At 41.2% G+C, this 23514-nt stretch overlaps 1 protein-coding gene across 5 annotated transcripts in view; it reads right to left on the bottom strand.

The window, feature by feature from the left end:
- The window catches only part of CRTC1 (CREB regulated transcription coactivator 1), a 132002-nt gene that overhangs the window by 86409 nt on the left and 22079 nt on the right, over positions 1–23514 (bottom strand). For 3 of the 5 annotated variants that reach the window (XM_075205186.1, XM_075205174.1, XM_075205161.1), the window contains exon 2: positions 5858–5974. The exons of 1 other annotated variant lie outside the window; for it this stretch is intronic. In XM_075205186.1, coding sequence (XP_075061287.1) covers positions 5858–5974 — 117 coding nt within the window. The remainder of the gene's footprint in view (positions 1–5857; positions 5975–23514) is intronic. One more of the 5 variants, XM_075205167.1, reaches the window with a different exon arrangement.

The raw sequence follows: 23514 nt of genomic DNA on the forward strand, positions 1-23514 counted from the left end.
GGCACAACCTGGATGCTATTGATCCGATCCTACCACTTTCTCCTCCTGCCTGATGACTACCCTTTTTTGCCCTAATCAGGCTCTCTCCTACAATCCTTACCACTGCCCCTGACACTGTCAGTGCCCACCTCAACCATGGCAATCCAATTTACCCGCTATCTGCAAAATACTCCCGTAGCCTGGAAAGGCTCTGGAGGAAGTTCTCATACCAATTTTCTTCACTACAAAATCATATTCTCTATTCTTACAGCTCTGCCCTAGCACTCTCTAAACAGTCCTACTTGTTCTTTTTTTTTCTAGTATTTTGCTACTAATTTTACCAATGGTAATGGTTTTCCAGTTATAATTGACAGTTATTTAGATGGGATAATAATTTTGGGGTAGGAGATCAGTGGAAATTAGGATGGGATGACTGCATTTTTCATTGTGTCTTAAATTTGCACATAGAACCAACTTTAATAATCTTCTGGCACTTTCAATGCTTCCAGAGCAGAGAAGCATAGATGGGTGGCCCAGAATAAGGAGTGCTGACCATTATAAATTTAGCAATTCTCAATGAATAACCTGTAGATATGTGGATGATAAAGAAGTACAAAAACTATATATCTATTCCGTTTGAAAAAGAGGGAAGAAGTTTCCTACTAAACAACAGATTAATTGTAGGACCTCAAATGTAGTATGCTGTATTAACTTGTCTTTGTGAAAAATGTTGAAAATAGGCAACAGGCACATGAATTATCTGGCATAATTTAATCATACAAAATAGAAAAAATTGGTGGACTGAAAATGCAAAAATTAAAACAAAGTACAACCTAAAAGAGGAGATGACCTACACATGTAATTAAAACAGCTGTGGGGTTCATCATTTAAAAGAGCTATGTTATGAACGGTATTGAAGGTTTTAGAAGCCTGAAGATTATAAGATGATGATGATTGAGGAGCTATATTTCCCCTAATGCTATAATGAAAAGTTTAATGCTGCTATTTAGAGGGTAAATTGTAACCATGTTACCTGACTGTTCTGACAGATTTCCTCAGGATCTGCGCGATAGGGAATTTGATTCCAGAGAAATAGGTTGGGGGCCTTTCTATATATGAAAATCTAAGAGACAGACTGGTAAGGATCCACTTACCTGAGGAATTAGGGAAATCTGTCAGAACAGTCGGGTTTCACAGGTGTGGGGGATGTATGGCCTGTAAGACTTAAATCCAAGAACAGCAAAACTATTGAAAAGTCTGCAAATGGACAGACTTTGTTTATATGGCACATTATGAATTGCTCAATCTTCAATGTTATATACTTGATAGGATGCAGTTGTTACAAATTATATGTGGGTAGAACGACACGTCCTTTGAAAGTTAGACTTTGTGAACAAATTTACATTATTCAAAGGGGTCATAAAACACATTCACTATCTAACCCTTTTAAAATCCATCATTCCTGTAATGCTGAACACATTTTACATTTTTGGGGGATACATAGAATAGAAGAGAATTGGAAAAAATAGTAATATGATCGGTTTCCTATCAAGAGCAGAGATTAGGTGAATTTTCACATTCCACAAGGACTTCATGTGGATTCTGAGATAAAATGTTTTTTGTAATTGTAAGGAAGGTAATGGTTCGACCGTTCCACCAATGCAGTTATCTATTGTTCATTAAAAACAGGTTGTTTAATGCACATACCAATTTAAGGGGCTTTTACTGTAATATCTACCATGTAATGTATACATCGAGGTATATAATCTTTATATGTATATTACAAATGCAATTGTGTAACATTTTATCTTATTATGGATTTTAACATGGAATGTACAATTGATAACCATTTGTTTTTTCTAGGTGTTTGTGAGCAATCATCTGATTATTTAAAATAAGAGGATGGTATATCTCGGATCTGCCATCAATCTATCTATCTATATATATACACACGTATGATGTCTGTGATATCTCGGACACCAGCATTACACGAAAGTGTTGAGTTCCAAAGATAGTCAAGCCTCGTTTTGGGAAGTCGAACCAATGAAACGCGCGAGAGAAGTCACATGACTCCATTGGAATGCGGATGTGAATCCAAGCCTCAATTTCATAGAAGAGAGTGAGAGATGGGCGGAAATTAGTACTTGATGGAAGTATAAAAACTTGGTAACATCATTTGGACTTTAGCCTTGATAAAGACTTGAACTTGTAATTCAAAACGCGTTGGGTTTTCATCTTATCTGAGCATCAAGGAGCTGGAGAGACTGATGATCCATGGGACCACGGAACCTGTCTATGTATCTCTACATGCTGCTTGAATAGATAAGTTTGGCAAGAGTCCATCCATACATTTTATGCCATTTATATTGTTTTATTTGATTTTATTAAAAAGAGATATTGCACTAGATTTTGTCCATTACTGTTTCATGGGTCCTGGCGTTTTGGAGGTGTTTTCGCTGTATGAAAATACACCTATTGAAACAGAGTTTGTTAAAGGCTTGGAACAATTTGGAATCTTGTAAGCATACACTCTGGTGGGTTTCAGTATGGATAATCACGGGTGAAGTTGTAACTTTACACTCCCTACGGTGAACTGGATCAGACCCATACAGATACACATTATTTATCCCGGATTTATATTTATGCACTTACACTATGTATTGGTATTTGTGTTGAGAGTCTTTTCTAGATGAGGCTGTGTGAACTTTCCCTCAAAACAGACAAATCTTTCCTTCATGCCTACAACTTGTAATAAGAGAAGGATCATCATATGAGCGCCTGATGTACATACTTCTGCAATTCTTTATATGGTTTAGAGGTATAGTGGTACCTGCCATACATATTCAGCTGCAAGTATAGCACCATTCTGATTTGTTCAATTTTTTTCAAAGTCTGTTAAAGTGATCCACAGTGTCAGGTACTAAAATTTTTCAAGGACCTTGCTGTTGTCATTGCGATTCATCAGCACAGCCTGCTAGTTTATAAGGATTGTTATATAACTTTGCACTCTAGGATTACTGCTGTACATTTACACAGCCACATAATGGAACATGTATGCAAGATGTGATCATACTCTTGAACTAAGATACAGGATTTAAAATATTAATATCAAATTGATTTTACATGATAACATTCACATCAGGATCTAATTTGCTTATTTCAAGGACTGCATTATTTATGTGCATTTAAAAAAGACAGCAATATGTCTGAAATTTTTATTTCCAATTTATGGCCATATTAACAAAATAAACTAAAAATTAAAATTAAACTGACCCAATCTCCGTAGGAAATCCAGACCCGTGCTGACCACCCTGTGGTTGGTTTGGCATTATTGATCCCCACACTGCGGTTGTCCCTGCTATAATGCCACCAGCCCAGGCTGGCAAAGCCTAGTGCTGGAATTTGTAAATTCGGAGGGATCCCACCCTTTTTGTACCACCGATTTTGCAAGAGCCAGCCCCAGTGCTGCCTAGGCTGGCAGCACTGGGGCTGGATAAGTTTTGTTGGACCATGCTGGGGGTTTTTCCCCACTTATTTACATTCTTCAAACAATGCTGTGAAAAATGTGTGCTGAGGACATCCATCAAGTGAAAATTGAGCAGTGACAGGGGATTGCCCATTTATTACAATTTGCCTATGGGTACCCAATGCTGGGTAACTGATGTGCTTTGACAGGTGAGTGCCGATGAGTAGATTACAGCCCTGATGTTAAATTGAGCGCTGTGCGTGTAGCCTGTGTTAATTCCGTTGGTGGTTAAGTGTCTCACCTGTCAGGCAGCTCTAAAATAGGTTTCACAGTCTGTAAAGTTGGTCCGACACAGCTTGTGTCGGCAGCCTCAGCAGCTGTGGAGTTAATAGGAGATAGCCTCACCCCCAGTTCAGCCGTTGGGTGAGCAGCCTGTGTAACCTGATCTTCAGCCAGACCGCTCAGCAGCAGGGCAGGAAAGGTAAGAAATATGGCGATTTGTCTGCTGGTATAGGGCACATCGTTTAGCTGAGAGGGAAGATAGTCACTCCAGAGAGGGACAGAACCCACAGGATATTTTCGTGCCAAAATGGTGCTCGAGTGAAGAGTGACCACATACAATGTAAAAGTGGTTGTCTGACAGGCAATACGCTCCTGGATAGGGAGCTCTCCTGTTCCTGAATCACAGGCTAGTAGTTTAAGGAGAAATAGTCTCTGATTTGTGCAGATGGGTTCAGCTAAATATTCAGGCTGCACGGAGCTCTTAGATTTTGCCTGTGGTGGCCAAGCTACGCCCCTTTTTCTCCAATTATTATTGTTTATTTTTCAGCCATACGGAGCCACCCCCAGCAGAGATGTGAGGGGGGTGGACATTTTAAACGGATTCTAATACAAGAGTGTTGTATGTAAATGGCCACTCCCTGGTCATTCTCAATGTCAAATTGCTGGCTCAACGTGATTTAACCCTTGAATGTGAGAGAAAAGCTTGTAGGCAAGGGGGTGTGTGTGAACATGATATTAACTTGAAATGGAAGGTACTAGCTTTGGCGGAAATTGAGGAAAAATGATAATGATCAGGTGGAACAGGCATCCAACAGATACGGTATGGCCTAAAATAATAGATACATTTAAACATGCTTGGCTACTAGTGATTAAGAAAAATAGAGGAAACTAGATGGGCTAACTAATTCATATCTACCGTCAAATTCCAGGCTTTTGAATTTGAGAACTTAAATATTTTAACTTAATTAAAAAAAAAAAAGCTATGAAATTCCATAAACAAAATACCGTATTCAGTTCAATATATCCGATGAAGGCTTATTAAATTTACACACCATCTAAAATTTAAGACGACTATTGTAAAACTCTCAAACACCTAAAAGCAATGAAACTGACTGTTAAGGCATAAGCCTTAATGGACATGTTCCTTGCACAATACAGACATGGTATGCCATCACATCCTGTGGAAAGCAACTGATTCAGCACTATCAGAGTGAGATTGCATTTGTGATAAAAAAAGTTTTGGGTTTAAAAAAAAAAAGTGTATTCATTTAAAATTGATATATGTACAGCAGATAAAATGCACTTGGTGGCTTATCCTACGCTAATGCTTGCCACATCCTTCCCAATCCTCATGGACTATTTTAGCCACACATGTCACACGAGTCAAGAATTGGATTTACTGGTTTCACTGGGGACTGTTAGTGTCACAAAATGAGCAAACAAACACAGGTTGAAAGCAGCCATCTTCCAAATGCTTTGTCAATATGTCAGATAACAGAATCAAATTTGACCAGATCATCAGGCATTGGGATGGATGGTTTTGGGGAAAAAGCAATTTGCCCAATGCTGTCACAATGTGTTTTGCAGGCTTTATCCACAGATCAGCTATCTAGTTATACCACAATACAGTTACCTGCTGTTTGCAGCACAAGCCAATGAGAATAAAATAAATAAATAAAAGGTGCACCACCAAAATATATTGTTTATTTTGCTGATATCTACACAGTACGTAAAATTGTGTGGATAAAAACCATACAACACAAATTAACTACAATGCCATAACTAAAGCATACAACCTTACTGAACATAAATGTATTCTGTGCATGTCAATCTATGAAGCTGAATTCAGGCGTTATGGATTGTACAGTAGGATTATTATACAACATATTCCCCTTTAATTTTAGAGAGACATAAATTTAAAAGTGATTGTTTATTACTGTATAAACAAACAAGTATACATGTATAATATTCTATTACGGTGAACATCTACCTAATACTAGAGCAATCACAAATAAAAAAAAGGCATAGAAATTAAATGTTCCATATATTAAAAAACAAAAAAAACACACACACAACTTAGCACATATACATATAAGTAGTCAAAACATACACACAGGTGAAGTTACACACCTGAAAGGGCAGGTCGATAACACTGTTCCCAATCTGATTGACGTTTGGCAAAGAGCCTCCATAGTACTGCCCACGACTCTGTCCCAACTGCAAATACTGGGTCTTCTGTAGCTGTAACTAGAAGTGACATTCATCACCTGAAGTGCAGGGAGCCTTCAAAACAAAGGCTATATTTAACAGGGCACAAGGCACATCGCAATGGAATATTCTGCTTATGGGATAGCACACATTGGCATCACTTATATACTTATTTGAGCATATATCCTTAACGTACCAAGAACCTCTTTACTAGACATTTTTGGCTTGTTTTGACACATTTTAAATATAGAGTAGTTAGCATGTGATGATCACATGCATTGTCCATGTGGCAAAGGAATCATTGATCCCTGTAGATACTGTTCCTCCTGTTCACATAGTAATGAAGACAATGAGAGGTGGCACCTGGCATTTTACTGCAGTGCCCATATGTAAAAATAAAAAATAAAATTAAATTTTTAAAAAAGAATGTAAAAAAGCTTATGTAAATGTGCCAGTGCTACAAAACATCATAGAAACATAGTACTTATAGAGATGGTTTTACGAATGTACACAATTCCGAAGCAGAAAAGTTTTACTAAGCTTTGCTTTTGTATGTTTTCGTTTTAACCTATTTCTGCATCTCAATAAAAAAAAAAAAAAACAAGCAAATTCACAAAAGGATAACACTCAACCAGAGCAGAGATTACAGCTGAAAATACAGGAAGTGTTTCACAGTAAAAATAGTATACTATTAAAGTAATGGACAGTAATGACTAAAAGCTTTTTGTGGCAATACAACTAGTGCTGAAATATAATTATGTCTGAAAGGAAACCAACCCCAATTTACAAGCAAACCGTTTCTTGTAGAATAAAACAAACTAAAAGTAAAACTAGTGCGCATGTTTGAGCTTTAAGTTGCCTACAGATCTATGGAAAATAGACACATGACATCTATTAACTAAGAATGTGTACTTACAAAGTCTTTAATAAGACATATTAATATAGTTATGGTAAGCAATACTTTGATTTTCCACATACAAAAGAATTCAATTTTAGCACCGATTTCTGACCGCAGTCCAGGGAGCCACAAGCAAAAAGCCGGTGTTGAAATTACCATACCAACGGTAATTCCCCCCACTATTACCATAATATCAGTATAAGTACCATAATATCGGTAATAGTGTGCAGGGCGCGTTACTTTTACAGTAACACGGCCAACTGAATTCCCCCAAAGTGTACTAAAATCCACACCAGCAGTCTTTCCATTTAAAATGCCAAATTGGACAGGACCCACAGAAGTGGATGATAACTAATCCCTATAGTACCTGCTGCAGAATGCAGATCAGACATGAACAATATAACAGGTAAATAAGTGTCAAGAGATTGATTAAAGGCGAGAACTTCATATTAAGTAAATTTGCAGCAGTGTGTATGGATTATTAATACGTTTAAAGATCTCCACTAGTCCTATAAATACCCAGTACCAAATACTTCCCCCAGTCAAGCTTGCTCTACCAAAGAAAACACATCACCATTGATAAGCAGTGCAGCACATAGCAAAGTAATTCAGGATATAAAAATGGAGGAACTATTGTTGGTATGTCTAGTAGAAAATCATATGGACACCTCTGCTGGGCTAGCTGATAAATCACAAGGGCACATATGTTTAAAGTCTAATAATTGGATGAAGGTAGTTAAATGATCCATAGGCAATTTATGTACAATAATATAGTTTGCAATTACGCAATTGTGAGCTATTATAGCAGAGATCTATTAATTATCTCCTTTATGGAAATCTGCAATTCATAGTAATAAATAGTATTTAATGTTTTCAACATGCCAATATCTAAATTTAGTCTCATTTGGTTCAAAATCACATAAGAATATTTTATTTTGTATTAGTATAGCAATCACATATTGTGATCATCGGTACAGCAAATTGTAGATTTCGTAAAAACTGCAAATTCCATATGTGCCTTAAAGAAACCAAACTCTCGTCGATAGACCTGTATAAACTGAAGATATACACCTGATTACACATGAAAAGATGACCCTCACCCCAAGGGACAATACCCAGATGAATCATCCAAGGAGGGCTTCAAGTTCCTGGGAGGTCATGACTGCTCGACCCATAGATGTTTACCTTAGTATTTTATCTGTGTGATGTCGCTGCTTCTTTTCACTGTAAACTGTATAAATTGCCTACCTCTGGCTCTGGAAACCAGAGAGTTCTTTTAGATGATAATCGTCGGTACCGACCGTGCAAGTGTGTACATTGATATTTTCTGTGTTTTAATCTATTTGGTAAATAAACATCCTCCCTCGTGCTTTGGAATCACAGTGACCGCATTGAAGATCAAAAAGAAGATGCTTCCCAAGTCTGCTACCACTCATAGGGTCCCATTTGGACTTAATAAAACAGACACTATAGCACTGCCAACTACCAATTTGTAGTACATTATAGAAAATGTATTAATGTACATGCATCAGCAAGTCAGTAAAGTATAGAAGAATTTTTTTTAGGCCAGAGTGTTTGGATTCCCATATAAATAAACAAAATATTTTGCAACATTTCAGTGTTCTGCAGTGTGCTTTACTGGAAAAGGCCATGCATTTTTGAACATTTGGGAACTGCCATACCAGAATTGTTCTTACAAACATTTTTCAGAAAGAAGTCAAATACCATAGGGTTGCTTAAGTCATAACCATAAGATAGTGAACGGGCATACACATTGCATTGAGCACAGCATTTCCAAACAGTATTTTAAACCTGTAGCAAGAATTTTGGATGCATAGGGACATTTTGTTTTAACTATGCAAATGTATGTTCTAAATATAGCACAAATATGACTACTAAAGATAATGAAGTAAGGGTTAAATGGGGGGTTTTCCAACAAAATACCAATACAATAACCATTCCAAGGTATTAGAGGCACAAAACTTTCACATTAAATACATAAATCCGCATTTTCCTAATGCGTACTGTACATACAATGCGTTTTTATATCTACCTTGAATACAAATGTTATCCAGTAGCATGTATACATGTAGTTTTTAATACAAAAACAATGCTGTAACAGTCATCACTATCAGTCAACATTTACACCTGTAGCTGGTACAAATGATTAGGCTAAAACAAAAAAAACAGACAAATGTACTTTAGAGAAACCCAAGACTTGAAACGTCTGCATGTTTCTTCGGCAAGCCCTTACTGTACATTGAATACACTTGGTCACTCCCAATGAACCTCCTCACCCAAACACTGCAGTGGCCACTCCCTTGATCTGGCATTCTTGCAACTTGGTACTGTCTCCTATCCTTAATATTCCACGTTTTCCGCTCTCTGACCATCATCTACTCTTAGAATCGCTCCACCCCTCTTCCATTCCCCATCGCCTTTACTTTCACCAGGCGTAACCTTTACACCATTGATCCTACCACGCTCTCCTCCTCCTTGGTATCACTCCTCTTCCCCCATCACCACTCTTTCCTGCCCCAACGAGGCTGTCTTCTATAATCATACCCTTACCATCGCACTTGACTGTCACCATCAAGCTTAGTCGGTCCCTGCCTCAATCGTGACGCTCAAAGCTCTGGAGAAAGTTACACATATGCCGAATTCCTCAACTTCAAGTTCATACTTGTCTCTTACAGTTCTGCCCTATCACTCTCTAAACAATCCTTCTTTAAGGCTCTCATTTCCTCCTAAATTCTCCATCACCTTTTTGCCACCTTCAACTATTTCCTATCGCACTTCTTTCCTCACTCTCCATCAACTTTGCACACACTTCACCTCCAAAATCAATACGTCATGACATCTCCCTCCCAGCAGTCCCATCTTGCCCCAACCTCTCCCCCCTCCTCTGTGGAGGGTACTTCCATCCCCTGCTTCCCATTTGCTAGCCCACACTCCTTCTCTTCCTTCACTTTGGTATCTGAAAGTGTCTGCACCCTTCTTTCCTCCTCACCCCTTCCTCCACCTGCCCACAGGACCCCCTCTCCTCCGCTCCCTCCCTCGAGGCCTGCTCCCACGTTGCCCACATCCTCAATCTTACCCTCCTCCTTTAAACATGCTGTTGTCTCCCCCATACTCAAGGAGCCATCCCACGACCCTGCCTTTACCATTGACCACTCCCTACTTTTGAAAAACTCAAATCTATAGGCCTCTGTAACACTGTCGTCTCCTGGTTTTCCTCTTACCTCACCAACTGCTCCTTTTCAGTCTACACATGACTCCAAATCACCCCCCCCAACCTCCCTTTCCTGTCAAGAGATCCCCAAGGTTCTGTTCTTGGCCCCCTGCACTTCTCCCTCTACACCTCCTCCCTTGGTTCCCTCATCTGCTCCTTTGGCCTCCAGTGCCACCTCTATGCTGATGATATCAATCTTCCATCCCCTGAACTCTCCCCTTCCCTTAGGTCTTGTGTCTCCTGCTGTCTCTTGGCCCTCTCATCTTGGATGTCCCACCACTTTATTAAACTCAAAATTTTAACCTATAGTCATCCCCAGGTCTCTCTCACTTTCCTTCTCTATATTTCTGTTAATAATACTACCCTCCATTCTGGTCTTCAAGTCCGATGCCTTGAGGTCATCCTCAACTCCTCCCTCTCCTTCAAACCTCACATTCTGTCCCTATTAAAATAATCTACTCTAAAATGTATCCAAGATACGACCCTCTCACCACGGAAGCCACTAAAACTCTTAACTTCACTCTTGTAATCGCCTTGACTACTGTAATCTTCTCTCTGGCCTACCTGACTCACCTTGTCCCTCTCATGTCTACCCTCAATGCTACTGCCCACCTCATTTTTCTCTCCCTCTCTCTGCTATCCCCCCTCCACCAGTCCCCCTCCACATTGGCTTCCCATTGCCTACAGAATTACATTTAAGCTCCTCACACTCACCTTCAAAGATCTCAATCAATCAACCCCCTCTACATCTCCAACCTCATCTCTACCTACACTCCTCACTGACCCCTCCGATCTGCCAATGAGCACTGCCTCACTACTTCACTGATCACCTCTCCCCACTACCACTTCCAGGACTTTGTCCGGGCTGCTCCTCAGCTGTGGAGTGACGCTACGCTCCATCAGTTTAGCCTCTACTCTCAAAGACTTCAAGGATGCCCTTAAGACTCATGTTTTTATGCAAGCCTATCAGCCTTCCTCATAACTCCCTTGTCCCGGCTTTCATCCCCACTCTACCACTTTATTTGTGTCTCCCCCTTTCCATTAGGATGTAAGTTCTCAAGAACAGGGCCCTCTTTCCTTGTGTTCTTCTAATATTCTATCATCCTCTTTACCACTTGGCCTGCTTCCTAGCTATGTTTTCTTAAGCTTAGACCTACTTCTCACTGATTACTATCATCACTCTCACTCACTGTCCCTCATATAATTTGATCTACATTACCGTATTACCAGTTTTTATCCATTCAGGATGTCTGGTCTTTGTATTTGGTTCTTCATGAATCATGTTATGTGTATCGGATCACTGCTTTCTGTATACATGCCATGTACAGTGCTGCAAACCTTTTTTAGCCTCTTACAAAAATTTGCGGCCGGACATGAACAGCATGCAATTGAACTCATTGGCACAAGGTCAGTTTCTGAGCATGTACAGATTTTTCAATTTCTACTTCACAAAAGATCAGCATGCAAAGGGACTTCTGTACGGATATGAATCACTCCCTTAGTGTGCAAAAAAAGATAATGGAGCAATTGCAATTACAAGTGTAGCGGTATTTATAGTTATCAAAACATATGGTGACATTGTACATTTAAAACTTGTTATATTATTGTTAAACCATTTTTGTCAAATTTACTAGTATTAAGAAAAGTGCTATAAACACAAAAAAAAACCTGCATTATAAACCATCTAATTAAAGAGTGCAATTACCTGAATTAATTTGCACTAGCTATTTAACTTCAGCATACTACATTCTGGGCTGTTGGGAATATTGTAAAATGCTTTAAAGAGGATCTACAAAATGATTTCTAAAGTGTTAACCCAACATCTCATAATAAAAATCCTAATATATTCCTGTTATTAAATCTCATACAAAATACAAACTTTACATAGTGAAGTTTTAAAAAGCATTCTGCCACAGAACTCAGAGGAACCCAATCCTCATTTTCACTTCTATTTCTATTCTTACCCTTATATCTTTAGCTTTACTTAGATCTGAACTGTCTTTTTTATCCCTAATTTTTTCATCAATATTTCTGTCTCTCCTATATAATTCTTTTACCTTTGTAAAGATTTTCACCTGTATTTCTGTTCCATCTCCACCTCTCTGCTTGTGTGGTTTTTTTTATTTGTCTTTGTCCTCACCATCGTTTCAAATCATCTTCCTCCTTTACTGCCCTCCCACTGATTTCAATTGCACTCACCTGTTTATAATAATTCTACTTGTTTGATCTTAATTCCATCTGTACTTTTCTCAACTCAAATATTTATCCCATCCATAACAGCATGACTTTTCTGCCACACATCCAAATAGTGAAAAAGCAAGGAGAAAACACAGGATAAGGTAAAAGAAACACAGGGTCACTGGTAATACAATCTCACATTGCCTAGCAACTATTCTATTCCATTCTGAGGCAACAGACAAAAGTATATTAATGTACTTTGAAAAGAAATGTGATACCATCAGTAAAAGAGCTGCACTTGGGAAGAAAATATATTTTTAAACAAGACAATGATTCTAAAGCACATGGCACGTGTTAAGAAAACATACTGAATATCACTGCTCTACAAAATATATGCTAAAATGGCTCACCTAATATTGGGATTTCAATCCCATTGAGCAACTGTGGGATGAGATGGAAAGAAAGTTAAAAAGTTTAACAATTTTCCAAAGAGGCCTACTGAAACTACCTGAAAATTGATAACAGGCATCAACTTTTCACAACATTTAATGGGCAAACAAAGTACTAATACTTAAACCATTTTCACACAATTTATATTGCAGCAACACATGGAGTAGAAATGAAGTTTGATTTAGAGTTTACTTTCTAAATATTAGTTTTATGTGCACAAAATATTGATTACAATATATTGTACATGGCACCTGATCTCTTGCATTTTCTTCAATAGCGTTTGCATATTATGCAAACCAATTGCTATAGTCAACATGACCAGTTTCAACAAATGTTTGCTTTAAATTTCCAAAAACTTCACTTGAAATATAACAAAGAATGGGCCAACGCCAACTTTGAAGCATTTTCATTAATAACCACATTTTATAAAATGAATTCATTTTTATAAAATTTCAAAGTTGCATTTGAACAGGCTATTTTAGATATGGAACGGAGAAGGAGCAAACTGTCAATCCATGAAAATGTCTGTTATGTTAAGTTAATATTGTGCACATAGCCTTTTTGAATTGTTGCAAACCAGGATGGAACAAGGTGGTGCACTGATCCGAGTGTTGTCAGAGCATGAGCAGCCACCCAGAGACAGAGAGGTGAGGAGCCAGCTGGGCAGAGACCCTGAGAAAGCGAGACTACTGCCATGTCAGGATATGCTTTTATTGGGGAAGAATTTGGAAGTAGGATCCAAACAATTAAACACAATACTTTAGTAAAGACAATTCTCCAAAACCTTAAGTTACTAAACATAAATAAAAATGCAATCGTGACTGGATAGCTGATAAATAACTTATTTGTGCCTGGATCATGTGGAAATAATTTATTATAGAAATGTATTTCAATCAGAGGTGCAGGCACCAAGGTATAATTTGAAATGCACTTATCGTGTTACATTGGGATGTGTTTTGTATGGAAGTGTCATTGTTTGGATCTGTAAGGTTTCTAGAGGAAATCTCCAATTAGGCATATGTGGGGAGGGAGTCTAATAGCATTTCCTGCTAAGTTTTTTGATGAAGTGTCAAATGTCTGCTCTGGCCAAAGGCCTAGCAGGGGGTCGTTACTGTGTGGCCTTTTGTCCATAGTGTTCAAACCTTTCTGTACATTGTAAACAACATGTGAAGCAGGAAATCACAACAAGTTATAGGAGAACACACAGATAAGTGTAAATATTGTTAGCTTTGAATTGCATGTAAATCCATGTTTGGATAAACAAATAACTCAGACCTCAAGGGGGCTGGCTTATCCAGTGAGGCTGCGCTCAAATGTATATAAAAACAGCACTGTTTTATATTAAAAGTTGTTCTTCTGGGGGGGTGGCCTGGACGTCCTCTATGCAGGACGGACTTTCTGGTAGCTCCTCACCTCGGGCTCAAAAATCAGTAGCCATCGGCTCCTACAGTCTCCCAAAGAGCCCACTATTGGAGCCCAAGTAAGAGAGACATAACCCCGAGTTATTTGGGAGACTTCAGCCTCGGGGGAGCAAATTTACCCAGAGAAGAGGGGGCCTACCGGCGGGCGCGGTGCTGGTTGCAGGGCGGATTGAAAGCACGGACCCCTGAGTGTATCGTGGACCCCAGACTGACCGTTATTTGAGCCTGGGAGCTCACGGAGGTACCTGAGCAGCAGGTAGGCGAAGAGATTGCCGGAAAACAAAAACCGGAAGTGCCGAGCCGATCCACGAGCCGAACTTCCGAACTTGCAAGGGCCCATATGCGGGTGCCACGCTGAGCCGGAGAGATCCACACATACAGGAGGCAGGTCAGTGTGAGAGGGCTAACGCTGGCGAAAGTGTCAGCTGTTTTAAAATACACCAACTCCCGCCGGAGCGCCGCTGTTGGGAGGTCTGGGAGCCCTTGTCCCTGGAGCGTGGCTGCTCATTACAATAGGGCCCGTGACAATCCGCCCTGCCCTGACTGGGACACAAGCTTCAAACAGGGCGATTACCCTGCTCCAATTACGTGGCCATCGTCACAATCTAAGTTGTCAATCGCATTGGCCCAACCAGATTGCTCTTGGTAATAGTGGCGCAGTGCTCTACTGCCACCTAGTGGAAGAAACGATAAGCAGGCTATTGTATCATAATGAGATCTTGATGAGCCACAGAGCCCCTGCCAATCTCAGAGTTCTCCCGCTGAGAATATCAGCTTTGTACTTCATTCCAATAAGTTTACACTGGTGCCCTCCAAAGTGCATATTCAATTCTTCTATTGGCTTGTTGTGACACAGAGGACTCCCGAGTGTACCACTACTGACATCTAGTGGATAAAGTATAATACTAACTTAAAGGCAAACACACATGTAAAATTTGCAAATCAAGAATCCTTTAAACGATTACTCGCTACTGGCTTTCTGTGATTAAAATGTTCTAAATGTACCACGCAGGGGCACCAACCCTCCACAGCTGCGACATTGTCATATTATAGAAACAAAACAGTCCTATTATGACTTCTAGAGCAAAGCGAACCCCCTCAATAGACTCCTCTAACTTCTTCGATAGAAGTAAAAAGCATACTAAACCGCAAGGGTCTGCCACAGCGCAACAGCAGCCGGCCCGCTCGCTGAGCTCAGATACAATGGGAGAGGATGAAGTTCCCCCGGCTATGAGGCTTCTAATTAGCTCACTAGTGCAAGATATTAAGACAACGTTTCATAGCGAGTTGAGACAAGCAATCTCAGAGTTCCGTAAGGAGATCGGCGAGCTGGGCGATCACACTGATGCCCTTGAGTCCAAGACAGATGAGATCTGTAAGACTGTAGCTAACAACTCACAAGAGCTAATAACACTGTGTTCCGATGTGGACTCCCTAACAGAAAAATGTGAAGACATCGAAAACAGAGCTAGAAAGAATAACATCCGCCTCAAAAACATTCCTGAGTTGGTGGATACCCAGGCTCTCCCTGGCTTTCTGCTTGCTTTCTTTAAGACCATACTAACAGATGCTACAAACGACGAACTACTCCTGGACAGAGCGCATAGATCTCTGCGCCCTAGGTCTGCCCCAGGCCAACAGCCAAGGGACATCATCCTTCGCATGCACTTCTACCACGTAAAGGAGAAAATTATGCAGGCCACAAGGAACAGGGACTCTTTTTCATATCAAGGCAGCGACATCCAGCTGTTTGCAGACCTAGCTCCTCTCACTATTCAGAAGCGCCGGGAGCTGAAAGACATCACAAAGACCTTGCGACAACACGGGTATCGATATAAGTGGTGCTTTCCTTTTTGGCTTCAAGTCTTCAAAGAAACCAGGCCTCTTTTTGCAAAGACTCCAGCAGAAGGCGCTTTGATACTATTAAAACTGGGACTGTCCTCCGGCTCCACGTCTCCTACAGGGGTGTCAGCGGTGGCGCGAACCCCGAGGGCCTCACCACGACCTGAGTGGAGAACGGCCTGATATGGCAGAGACTTTAGCATCTAGATTACCTCCTCAAGCAGGAACAGAGGTGTGACCCTCCTGAGAACAACGGACAGAGCCTTTACCCTAAACGGACTATTCACCTATTTGTTACGTTTCCAGGGCTTGTTCTTCTTTTGTCCTTTGTTCTTTCTACCCCCTTCCCTTTTTTTTTTTTTCTCCCCTGACAGGTACGAGCACAGCATTATCGTGATCTCTACACAGATTGATTAGATGTGTCCTGTCTTACTGTTGTGTGAAGTTTCTTCTGTTCATCCCTGAATCACTCCTCTAGTTACACAATGGGAGTTCTACTCATCCTGAGGTCTAGGCAGAGACTCCTACCTATACCACGTGCGCTGTGAACAACTCTATATTGGTGATGTTTTTGCCTTTAATTATTATATTAAGTTGACAAACTAGTATTGCTTTCATGCAGATGTTCTACTGCTGTTTACCTCTGTACTTTGAGAGGATTCTCCAATGTGTTAATGTTATTTTGTTGTATTCTAAATAAGTTGGTTGGTGCCCCTTCCTTCCTTTCTTTTTGCCCACACTACCCGGACTCAACTTGCATTAGTCCGCCCCTTCCCTGCCCTTGCAGCACCCACCACTTTACCCGAAGTCGAGCAACCATAGGTCGGACAAACTATGACCGACCTCCACTCCCCCCCCCCCCCCCCGACAGGTTGCAGACAGCTCAATCCAAAACCTTCTCTGTCCCTACTGATCCCTTCCTCTATCATCCTTCATTATGCACGCATAACCCATTCCGTGCATCTATGGTTTCATGGCACCTCGCTGGAGTCAACGACTTGGAGGGGTCCCTCAGTACGCTATATTATACTCTCCACGTAATATGTCGCTACATTTACTGACAATAAATATTAAGGGGTTGAACACCCCCCAAAAGCGTTCCATGCTATTGGCCACGCTCAAAAAGACGCAGGCAGAGATAGTCTTCCTTCAAGAAACCCACCTAACAACCACACACAACACTTCAAGGGAAACTCATTTCTCAAACTTTTTTCGCCTCAGCTGCATCCAAACACCGAGGGGTAGCAATCCTCGTACGGCCATCGGTTTCTCTCGTGGTTCGATGCTCGATAGCAGATCCCGAGGGACGATACCTCATACTAATAGGCTCACTGGGCCAGCTGCCAGTTACACTGGTTTGTTGCTATGCTCCAAACCAAGGTCAGATCCCAATCCTCCAAAAGCTATTTAGCCTCATTAACAAACAAGCGGAGGGCCACCTGCTGATGGGAGGTGATTTTAATGCAATACTGGATCCTAATTTAGATAAATCCCCAACTGCTGCAGCCTCCACACAAATACCAACGCAACCCACGCGACTATCCAAACAATTTGTCCTTTTACTTTTGGATGCATGGAGGGTTATCAATGGTACAGATAGGGGGTACACGTTTTACTCCCACCCTCATAGCGTATATACCCGCATAGACTACTTTTTCATAGACGCGCAATTCGCAACCAAACTCCTTAAAGCTGAGGTTCATCCGTTTGCCTGGACAGACCACATGGGGATATCACTTTAACTACAAGTAGCAGACCTTCCTAGACGAAGCTTCTCATGGAGACTAGATGACACCCTCCTGCTTAACCCTAAAACATGCTTGGAGCTAGCGGAGGCAGTTAATGATTTTTTTGCTTTGAATGAGTCCCCTGATCTATTACCATCCATAGTATGGGAGGCGCATAAGGCCACAATTCGTGGGCGGCTAATTAGCATTTCCTCTGCTCGTCATAGAGAGGAAAAAGAGCTGATAGCTACATTAGAAAATAGACTTCTCTCCCTCCTTGCCCAACACCAGGGCTCACTGGATCCTTCGCACTTACGGGAGTTGACGGCAGTGAGGGGTCAGCTCAACGCGGTTTTATCTAAAAAAAAATGGCTCGCAGTCTCAAATGGACCCAACAGTGATAAGGCGGATTCCCTCCTGGCCCGAAGGCTGCGACAGAGACGCACACGTAATACGATTACGTCAATCAAAAACTCACAGGGAGTAGTGACATACGATCCGAATCAGATAATGAAAGAATTTCAGGCGTTTTATTCTTCGTTATATAACTTGGATGCCTCATCGCCGCCACCTCCTGACTTGGAGGATAGAATAAATGCTTATCTACACTCCTATCAACTCCCACAGCTCACTGAAGCAGAGATTGAATTCCTTAATTGAGATATTACGGATGAGGAAACCATTGCTGCTTTACGCAGCATGAATGTGTCCTCAGCCCCGACACGGACGGCTTCCCAGCCAAATATTATATAAAATTCGCTGGGATCCTTAGCCCTAAGCTCACCACATGGTTTAATTCCACCCTCGATGGAACTTCCTTTGACCCGGCGACGACCCGAGCCCGAATTTCAGTAATCCCAAAAGAGGGTAAGGATCCCTCTCTTTGTAGTAGCTATCGCCCTATATCGCTCCTAAACGTTGACCTCAAAATATATGCCAAAATTCTCGCAAATAGGGTCAACTCAGTGCTTCCCAGGCTAATACATCCAGACCAGGTCGGGTTTGTCCTGGGTCGACAGGCTGCGGACAATACTAAGCAGATCATAGATCTCATCCAGCATATTAATGATAATAAGCAACCCTCTCTCCTGTCACTCGACGCGGAGAAGGCATTTGACCGCGTTGGCTGGCCCTTCATGATGCAGGCTCTGACTGCGTACGGCTTCCAGGATCGCTTCTTTAGGGGGGGTATCGGCCCTGTACCATAACCCATCGACCTCAGTCCAGGTAAACGGAAGCTCCTCCCCATCTTTCACCATCCGAAAGGGGACTCGACAAGGATGTCCTCTGTCTCCCCTATTGTTTGCTTTGGTGATAGAACCCCTTGCCATGAGAATCTGTAAAAATCCCAACATAACCAGGATGCAACTGCCTTCCAGTACCCACAAGATAGCCCTCTATGCGGACGATATTCTCCTTACCCTAACTAACCCTTTAACTACTCTTCCCAATCTATTCCAAGAGCTCGAAACTTTCTCCATAATATCAAATTTCAAGATAAACACAACCAAAACAGATATCCTAGACTTCCATATTCCCTCTAAGCTAAAACAACTCCTAGAGCTTCCCCTTCATTGGAATTCTGATAATAAAAGATACTTGGGCGTAGCCCTCACCAGAAAGGTAGAGAGTACCAAGCTAACTATCCCCCTCTCATAGCATGTATAAAAAAAGATCTAAAAGCATGGGATAAACTCATGATATCTTGGGTTGGACGGATAACGTCAGTGAAAATGAATTTGCTCGCAAGGTTATTATACCTCTTCCACACTCTCCCTATTAGGGTCCCCTCTCAGTCTTGAAAATGTTACAAACCCTTATAATGCGGTTTATATGGTCAAACAAGAGGCCCAGGATCTCTGCTCGCATTTTACATCACTCTCCCACAGCGGGCGGTCTCGGCATTCCTAACATACTCAACTACTACTACGCTGCGCGGCTGGCCCAGTGTGTACAATGGCACTCTCCCCCTGGAACTAGGATATGGGTGGACAGAGTCATAGAGTCAGATATACTGGGTGGTTCACCGATTTGCTCTGTTCTCTGGCTATCAGCCGCACAGCGCCCAGCCTCTATTTTAGCGCATCCAGTCCCGGCCCTATCTCTCTCGATCTGGTCTAGATGCAACCGTTTAGCATCCCTCTCTCCTGCTCCCTCGATTCTGATACCCTTATGGTCTAACCCTGCTTTTACGCCCGGATTATATAACTAAGACAACAATATTTCCACAATTCTCAGAGTTGGCAGAACAGTGTGGTTTTGTTCCGGGACAGTTCCACCAGTATCTTCAGATTAGGCATTATCATCAAGTGGTTAAAGCCCAACTCTCTTCCAGACCACCCACCACATTTGAGAACTTGTGCCTTTCGGGCCCAACCTCCAAAGGTCTTATATCCACTCTCTACAATGCCTTGCTCCCCGCCACTCCGTCTGTTAAGGATCGCTTTCAGACGCAGTGGGAGGCGGACCTGGGGGTTGTACTAGACCAGGAAGAATGGTTGGATATTTATGAATGTACAGCCCGTTGTTCTATAAATGTCCGCATCAAAAAAAATGCTAACAAACTATTGCACAGGTGGTATTATGTCCCCTCGAGACTACAAAAAAATATACCCACAGACCAGCGCTGGCTGCTGGAGAAACTGTGGTCAAACAGGAACTTTTATGCATATATGGTGGGACTGTCCCGGGAGCCGCCCATACTGGACAGCAGTCCTTGCATTAGCTTCAACAATTCTAGACACTCACATACCACCTGACCCTAAGCACATTCTACTTCCACTACCTCTTCCAGACCTCACCACATCTGAACACAAGCTTCTTAGACACATCCTCAGCGCTGCCACATGTCAGATAGCGGCCTCCTGGAAGAACTCTACACCACCAACACTTCAGATGGTCTGTAGCCGGATTTGGCACACTTACCAGATGGAACACACTACTAGCGTGCTGAGGGTCTCCTCCGTCTCCTTTTACAAGGTCTGGTCCGCATGGGCTTTGTACCATAATCAAACTCCACTCCAGTTTTAGTGATATCCGAATATGGAATGGTATTTCTAAGCAAGTATATTTCTCTTTCATTTGATGCGTGAATTCTTAATTTCCTACACCCCCCCCACATGTCCCTCGCCCACCCATTACACCCCCCCTTTATACCCTACAATTCTAAGATATTAAAAACAACATCTTTACAATGCTAGTTAAATATACAATTGTCTTACGAATACAAAAAGCTATGAGTGTTTTCGCGTTCTGCTGTATGTAAACACGTGTTATCTATTTCTGATTAACCTCTGGACAGTCTGTAATGCTCCTTTTTGTTGAAAAAAGATGTTTCTAATAAAAAGTTAAAAAAAAAAAAAAAAAAAAAAAAAAAAAAAAAGTTGTTCTTCTGGTCTCATCTGACCTTAGCACTGGTACCTCTAATCAGTGTGATTGCAAATAAAAATCACTGGCTTCAAAGACCCACTTGAAAATAACTTCCATGCTGACAATCCTGTGACCTACAGATTAGACCCAAAATCTAATCCGTTCCCGGCTGTTTCTGAGGTTTGGACCCAGCTTTTCCATTACCACCGCTCAGCCTGCTACCCTGCAGCTCTGGTCATTGTGATAGGACAGGGGGGATCCATCCACAGCAACCCTGATCCATTGTAAGAGGCCAGGAGTACCAACCCGGGTACACCAATAACGGGGTAAACTCGCAGCGTCAGTTACCCAGAAGAAACCTGGTTCTGGATGCCGGTAAGGAGTTTGGTGGTGGCAGCATTTCTAAGCCCCTCCTACTGCGGCAAGAGGGCGCATTTGGGATAATGAAAGGGAGCGGTGGCAAAGGGAACGGTGGCAAAGTAAGCCCAGCCGGTTCCCAGCAGCGACAGACAGGGTGGCATAGGCGGTCCATCCTGTCACAGCAATATTCTGAAATGTTTCCAATAAAACAGCAAATACATTATAAACATCAAAACAACCAAAAATACATTTTAGATGAAGCTAACAATTCGAACTTTGACATTACTTTCCTATTGGTATAATCACTGGACAGCCTAAATCTTCAGTATTAAGGATGCAGTAATTGGCACTAAACAGTTCTACATAGTATGTATTTAGGTCCTATAGTTAGACTGACCAAATATCATAAATTGTACATGTAACCAATGGGACAAGTCATTGAGAGATGCCACTTATGCCCCTACATGAGCCACCTCCCTCAGGTACTAAATCAGTGTCAGGTGATGACTGTTGCATCTTTGTAGAAATTCTCTCTTCACCTAAGACTCCTGTCTGCGCTCTCCTTTTTTCCCCAACTGATACTGCTTTCATACTGCCACCCCGGCAATATCCTGGGTATATGAACCCAGGATATTGCCGGGGACTAAGCTCCCAGACAGGCAAAATTCCGGGTCGACCGGGTTCACACTGAACCCGGGACTGACAAAAAACAATATAAATTGAAAAAGAAAAGAATGAAAAAAAAAAAAGTCCTTTCACCTTAGTATTTCTTCATCGCTGCCTGTCCGGCAGGTTACATGAAGAAATGACATCACTCCTATTGGCCAGGGATAAAATTATGCCTGACAGGCAGCGATGAATAAATACTAAGGTAAAAGGACTTTATTCTTTTTTTTTTACACTAGTTGGTGAGACCCGGGTTGAAAAATCCGGGTCTCACCGTTCATAGTGCAGGCTTCCCGGGTCGGACCCGGGGAATTACCCCACAAAAAGACCCGGGTCTAATTCCCGGGTCATCCAACCCGGGAATTATACCTGGAGTCATTGATACTGCCGCCCAGAGTCCGGCTGCAGTATGGGAAAGGGGTATAATTCTTATTTAGCTCTCTACCGTAAACTATTGCTCTGCATATTCAACTGCCACTCTCTCCTCTGTAGAGCATCATGCATTACCATGGTAACTCACAGCAATGTTTCAAACAATACAACCTTACTGCAAACAATTTGTAAATTGAACATCTGACATGTCTAGCATATTAAGTGTGTAACAACCGCACCACGTAAAAATATAGCAGCCATCCCAATTAATTTACCTCATAAACTTCTAATAAATTCAGAGTGAACCATCAAGACAATCACCCAAGAGGTGCTCCCTAACATCTATATAGCTCAGAATCCAGACAGCAAAGAAAAAAAAAAAAGATGTATATTGGGGCACTCTGGGATGCAAATATTACAATTATTAAAAATATTATCTTATTATTCAATTTAAAACTGTTATCCTATTCAATGAAAAAGCCAGCAAAATAAACAAAAGGTGAAGGGATGTGAAATAAAATGTAGATCAACTACAACATCTCTGTTGTCAATAAATGTGGATTTCCCTATTTTGTGTCAAGATTATTTTTATCCATTATCTCAAAAATATTTCATATCACATTTTGATTGGATAATTGCTGTAGGGATGTATCTTTGTTTCTCTTCCCTTAATAAAATATTTAGGATATTTAGGAACATTAATAAGATATAGTCACCATTGAAATTAATTAGAATAGGTATATATCTTAAATTCTCCTTAAATGTTGTAACCTTTGAACACCATTAATGAATTGTGATTACTATAGAGTCTCGAGGAATCAGTGACCTCTATTGGTAGTTACTAGTTATCACAAAAGCATCTCATGAAAGTCAATTTAAATAGGTTTATATTGGGCTCTCTATGATAAATAATACTAGGTTGAGAAGGTACTCTTCCTATGCTAAGTACATATCTAGATAGAGGCCCAGTCTGATATTAATTCCCACAGCATTGAGAGTGATCAGTGTAAACAGAGAAACGCTAACGCGCGTTTCGCATAATTGGCTTGACCTATCCAATCACA

The sequence above is a fragment of the Mixophyes fleayi genome, chromosome 1 (genome assembly GCF_038048845.1).
Source record: "Mixophyes fleayi isolate aMixFle1 chromosome 1, aMixFle1.hap1, whole genome shotgun sequence".
Lineage (NCBI taxonomy): Eukaryota > Metazoa > Chordata > Amphibia > Anura > Limnodynastidae > Mixophyes > Mixophyes fleayi.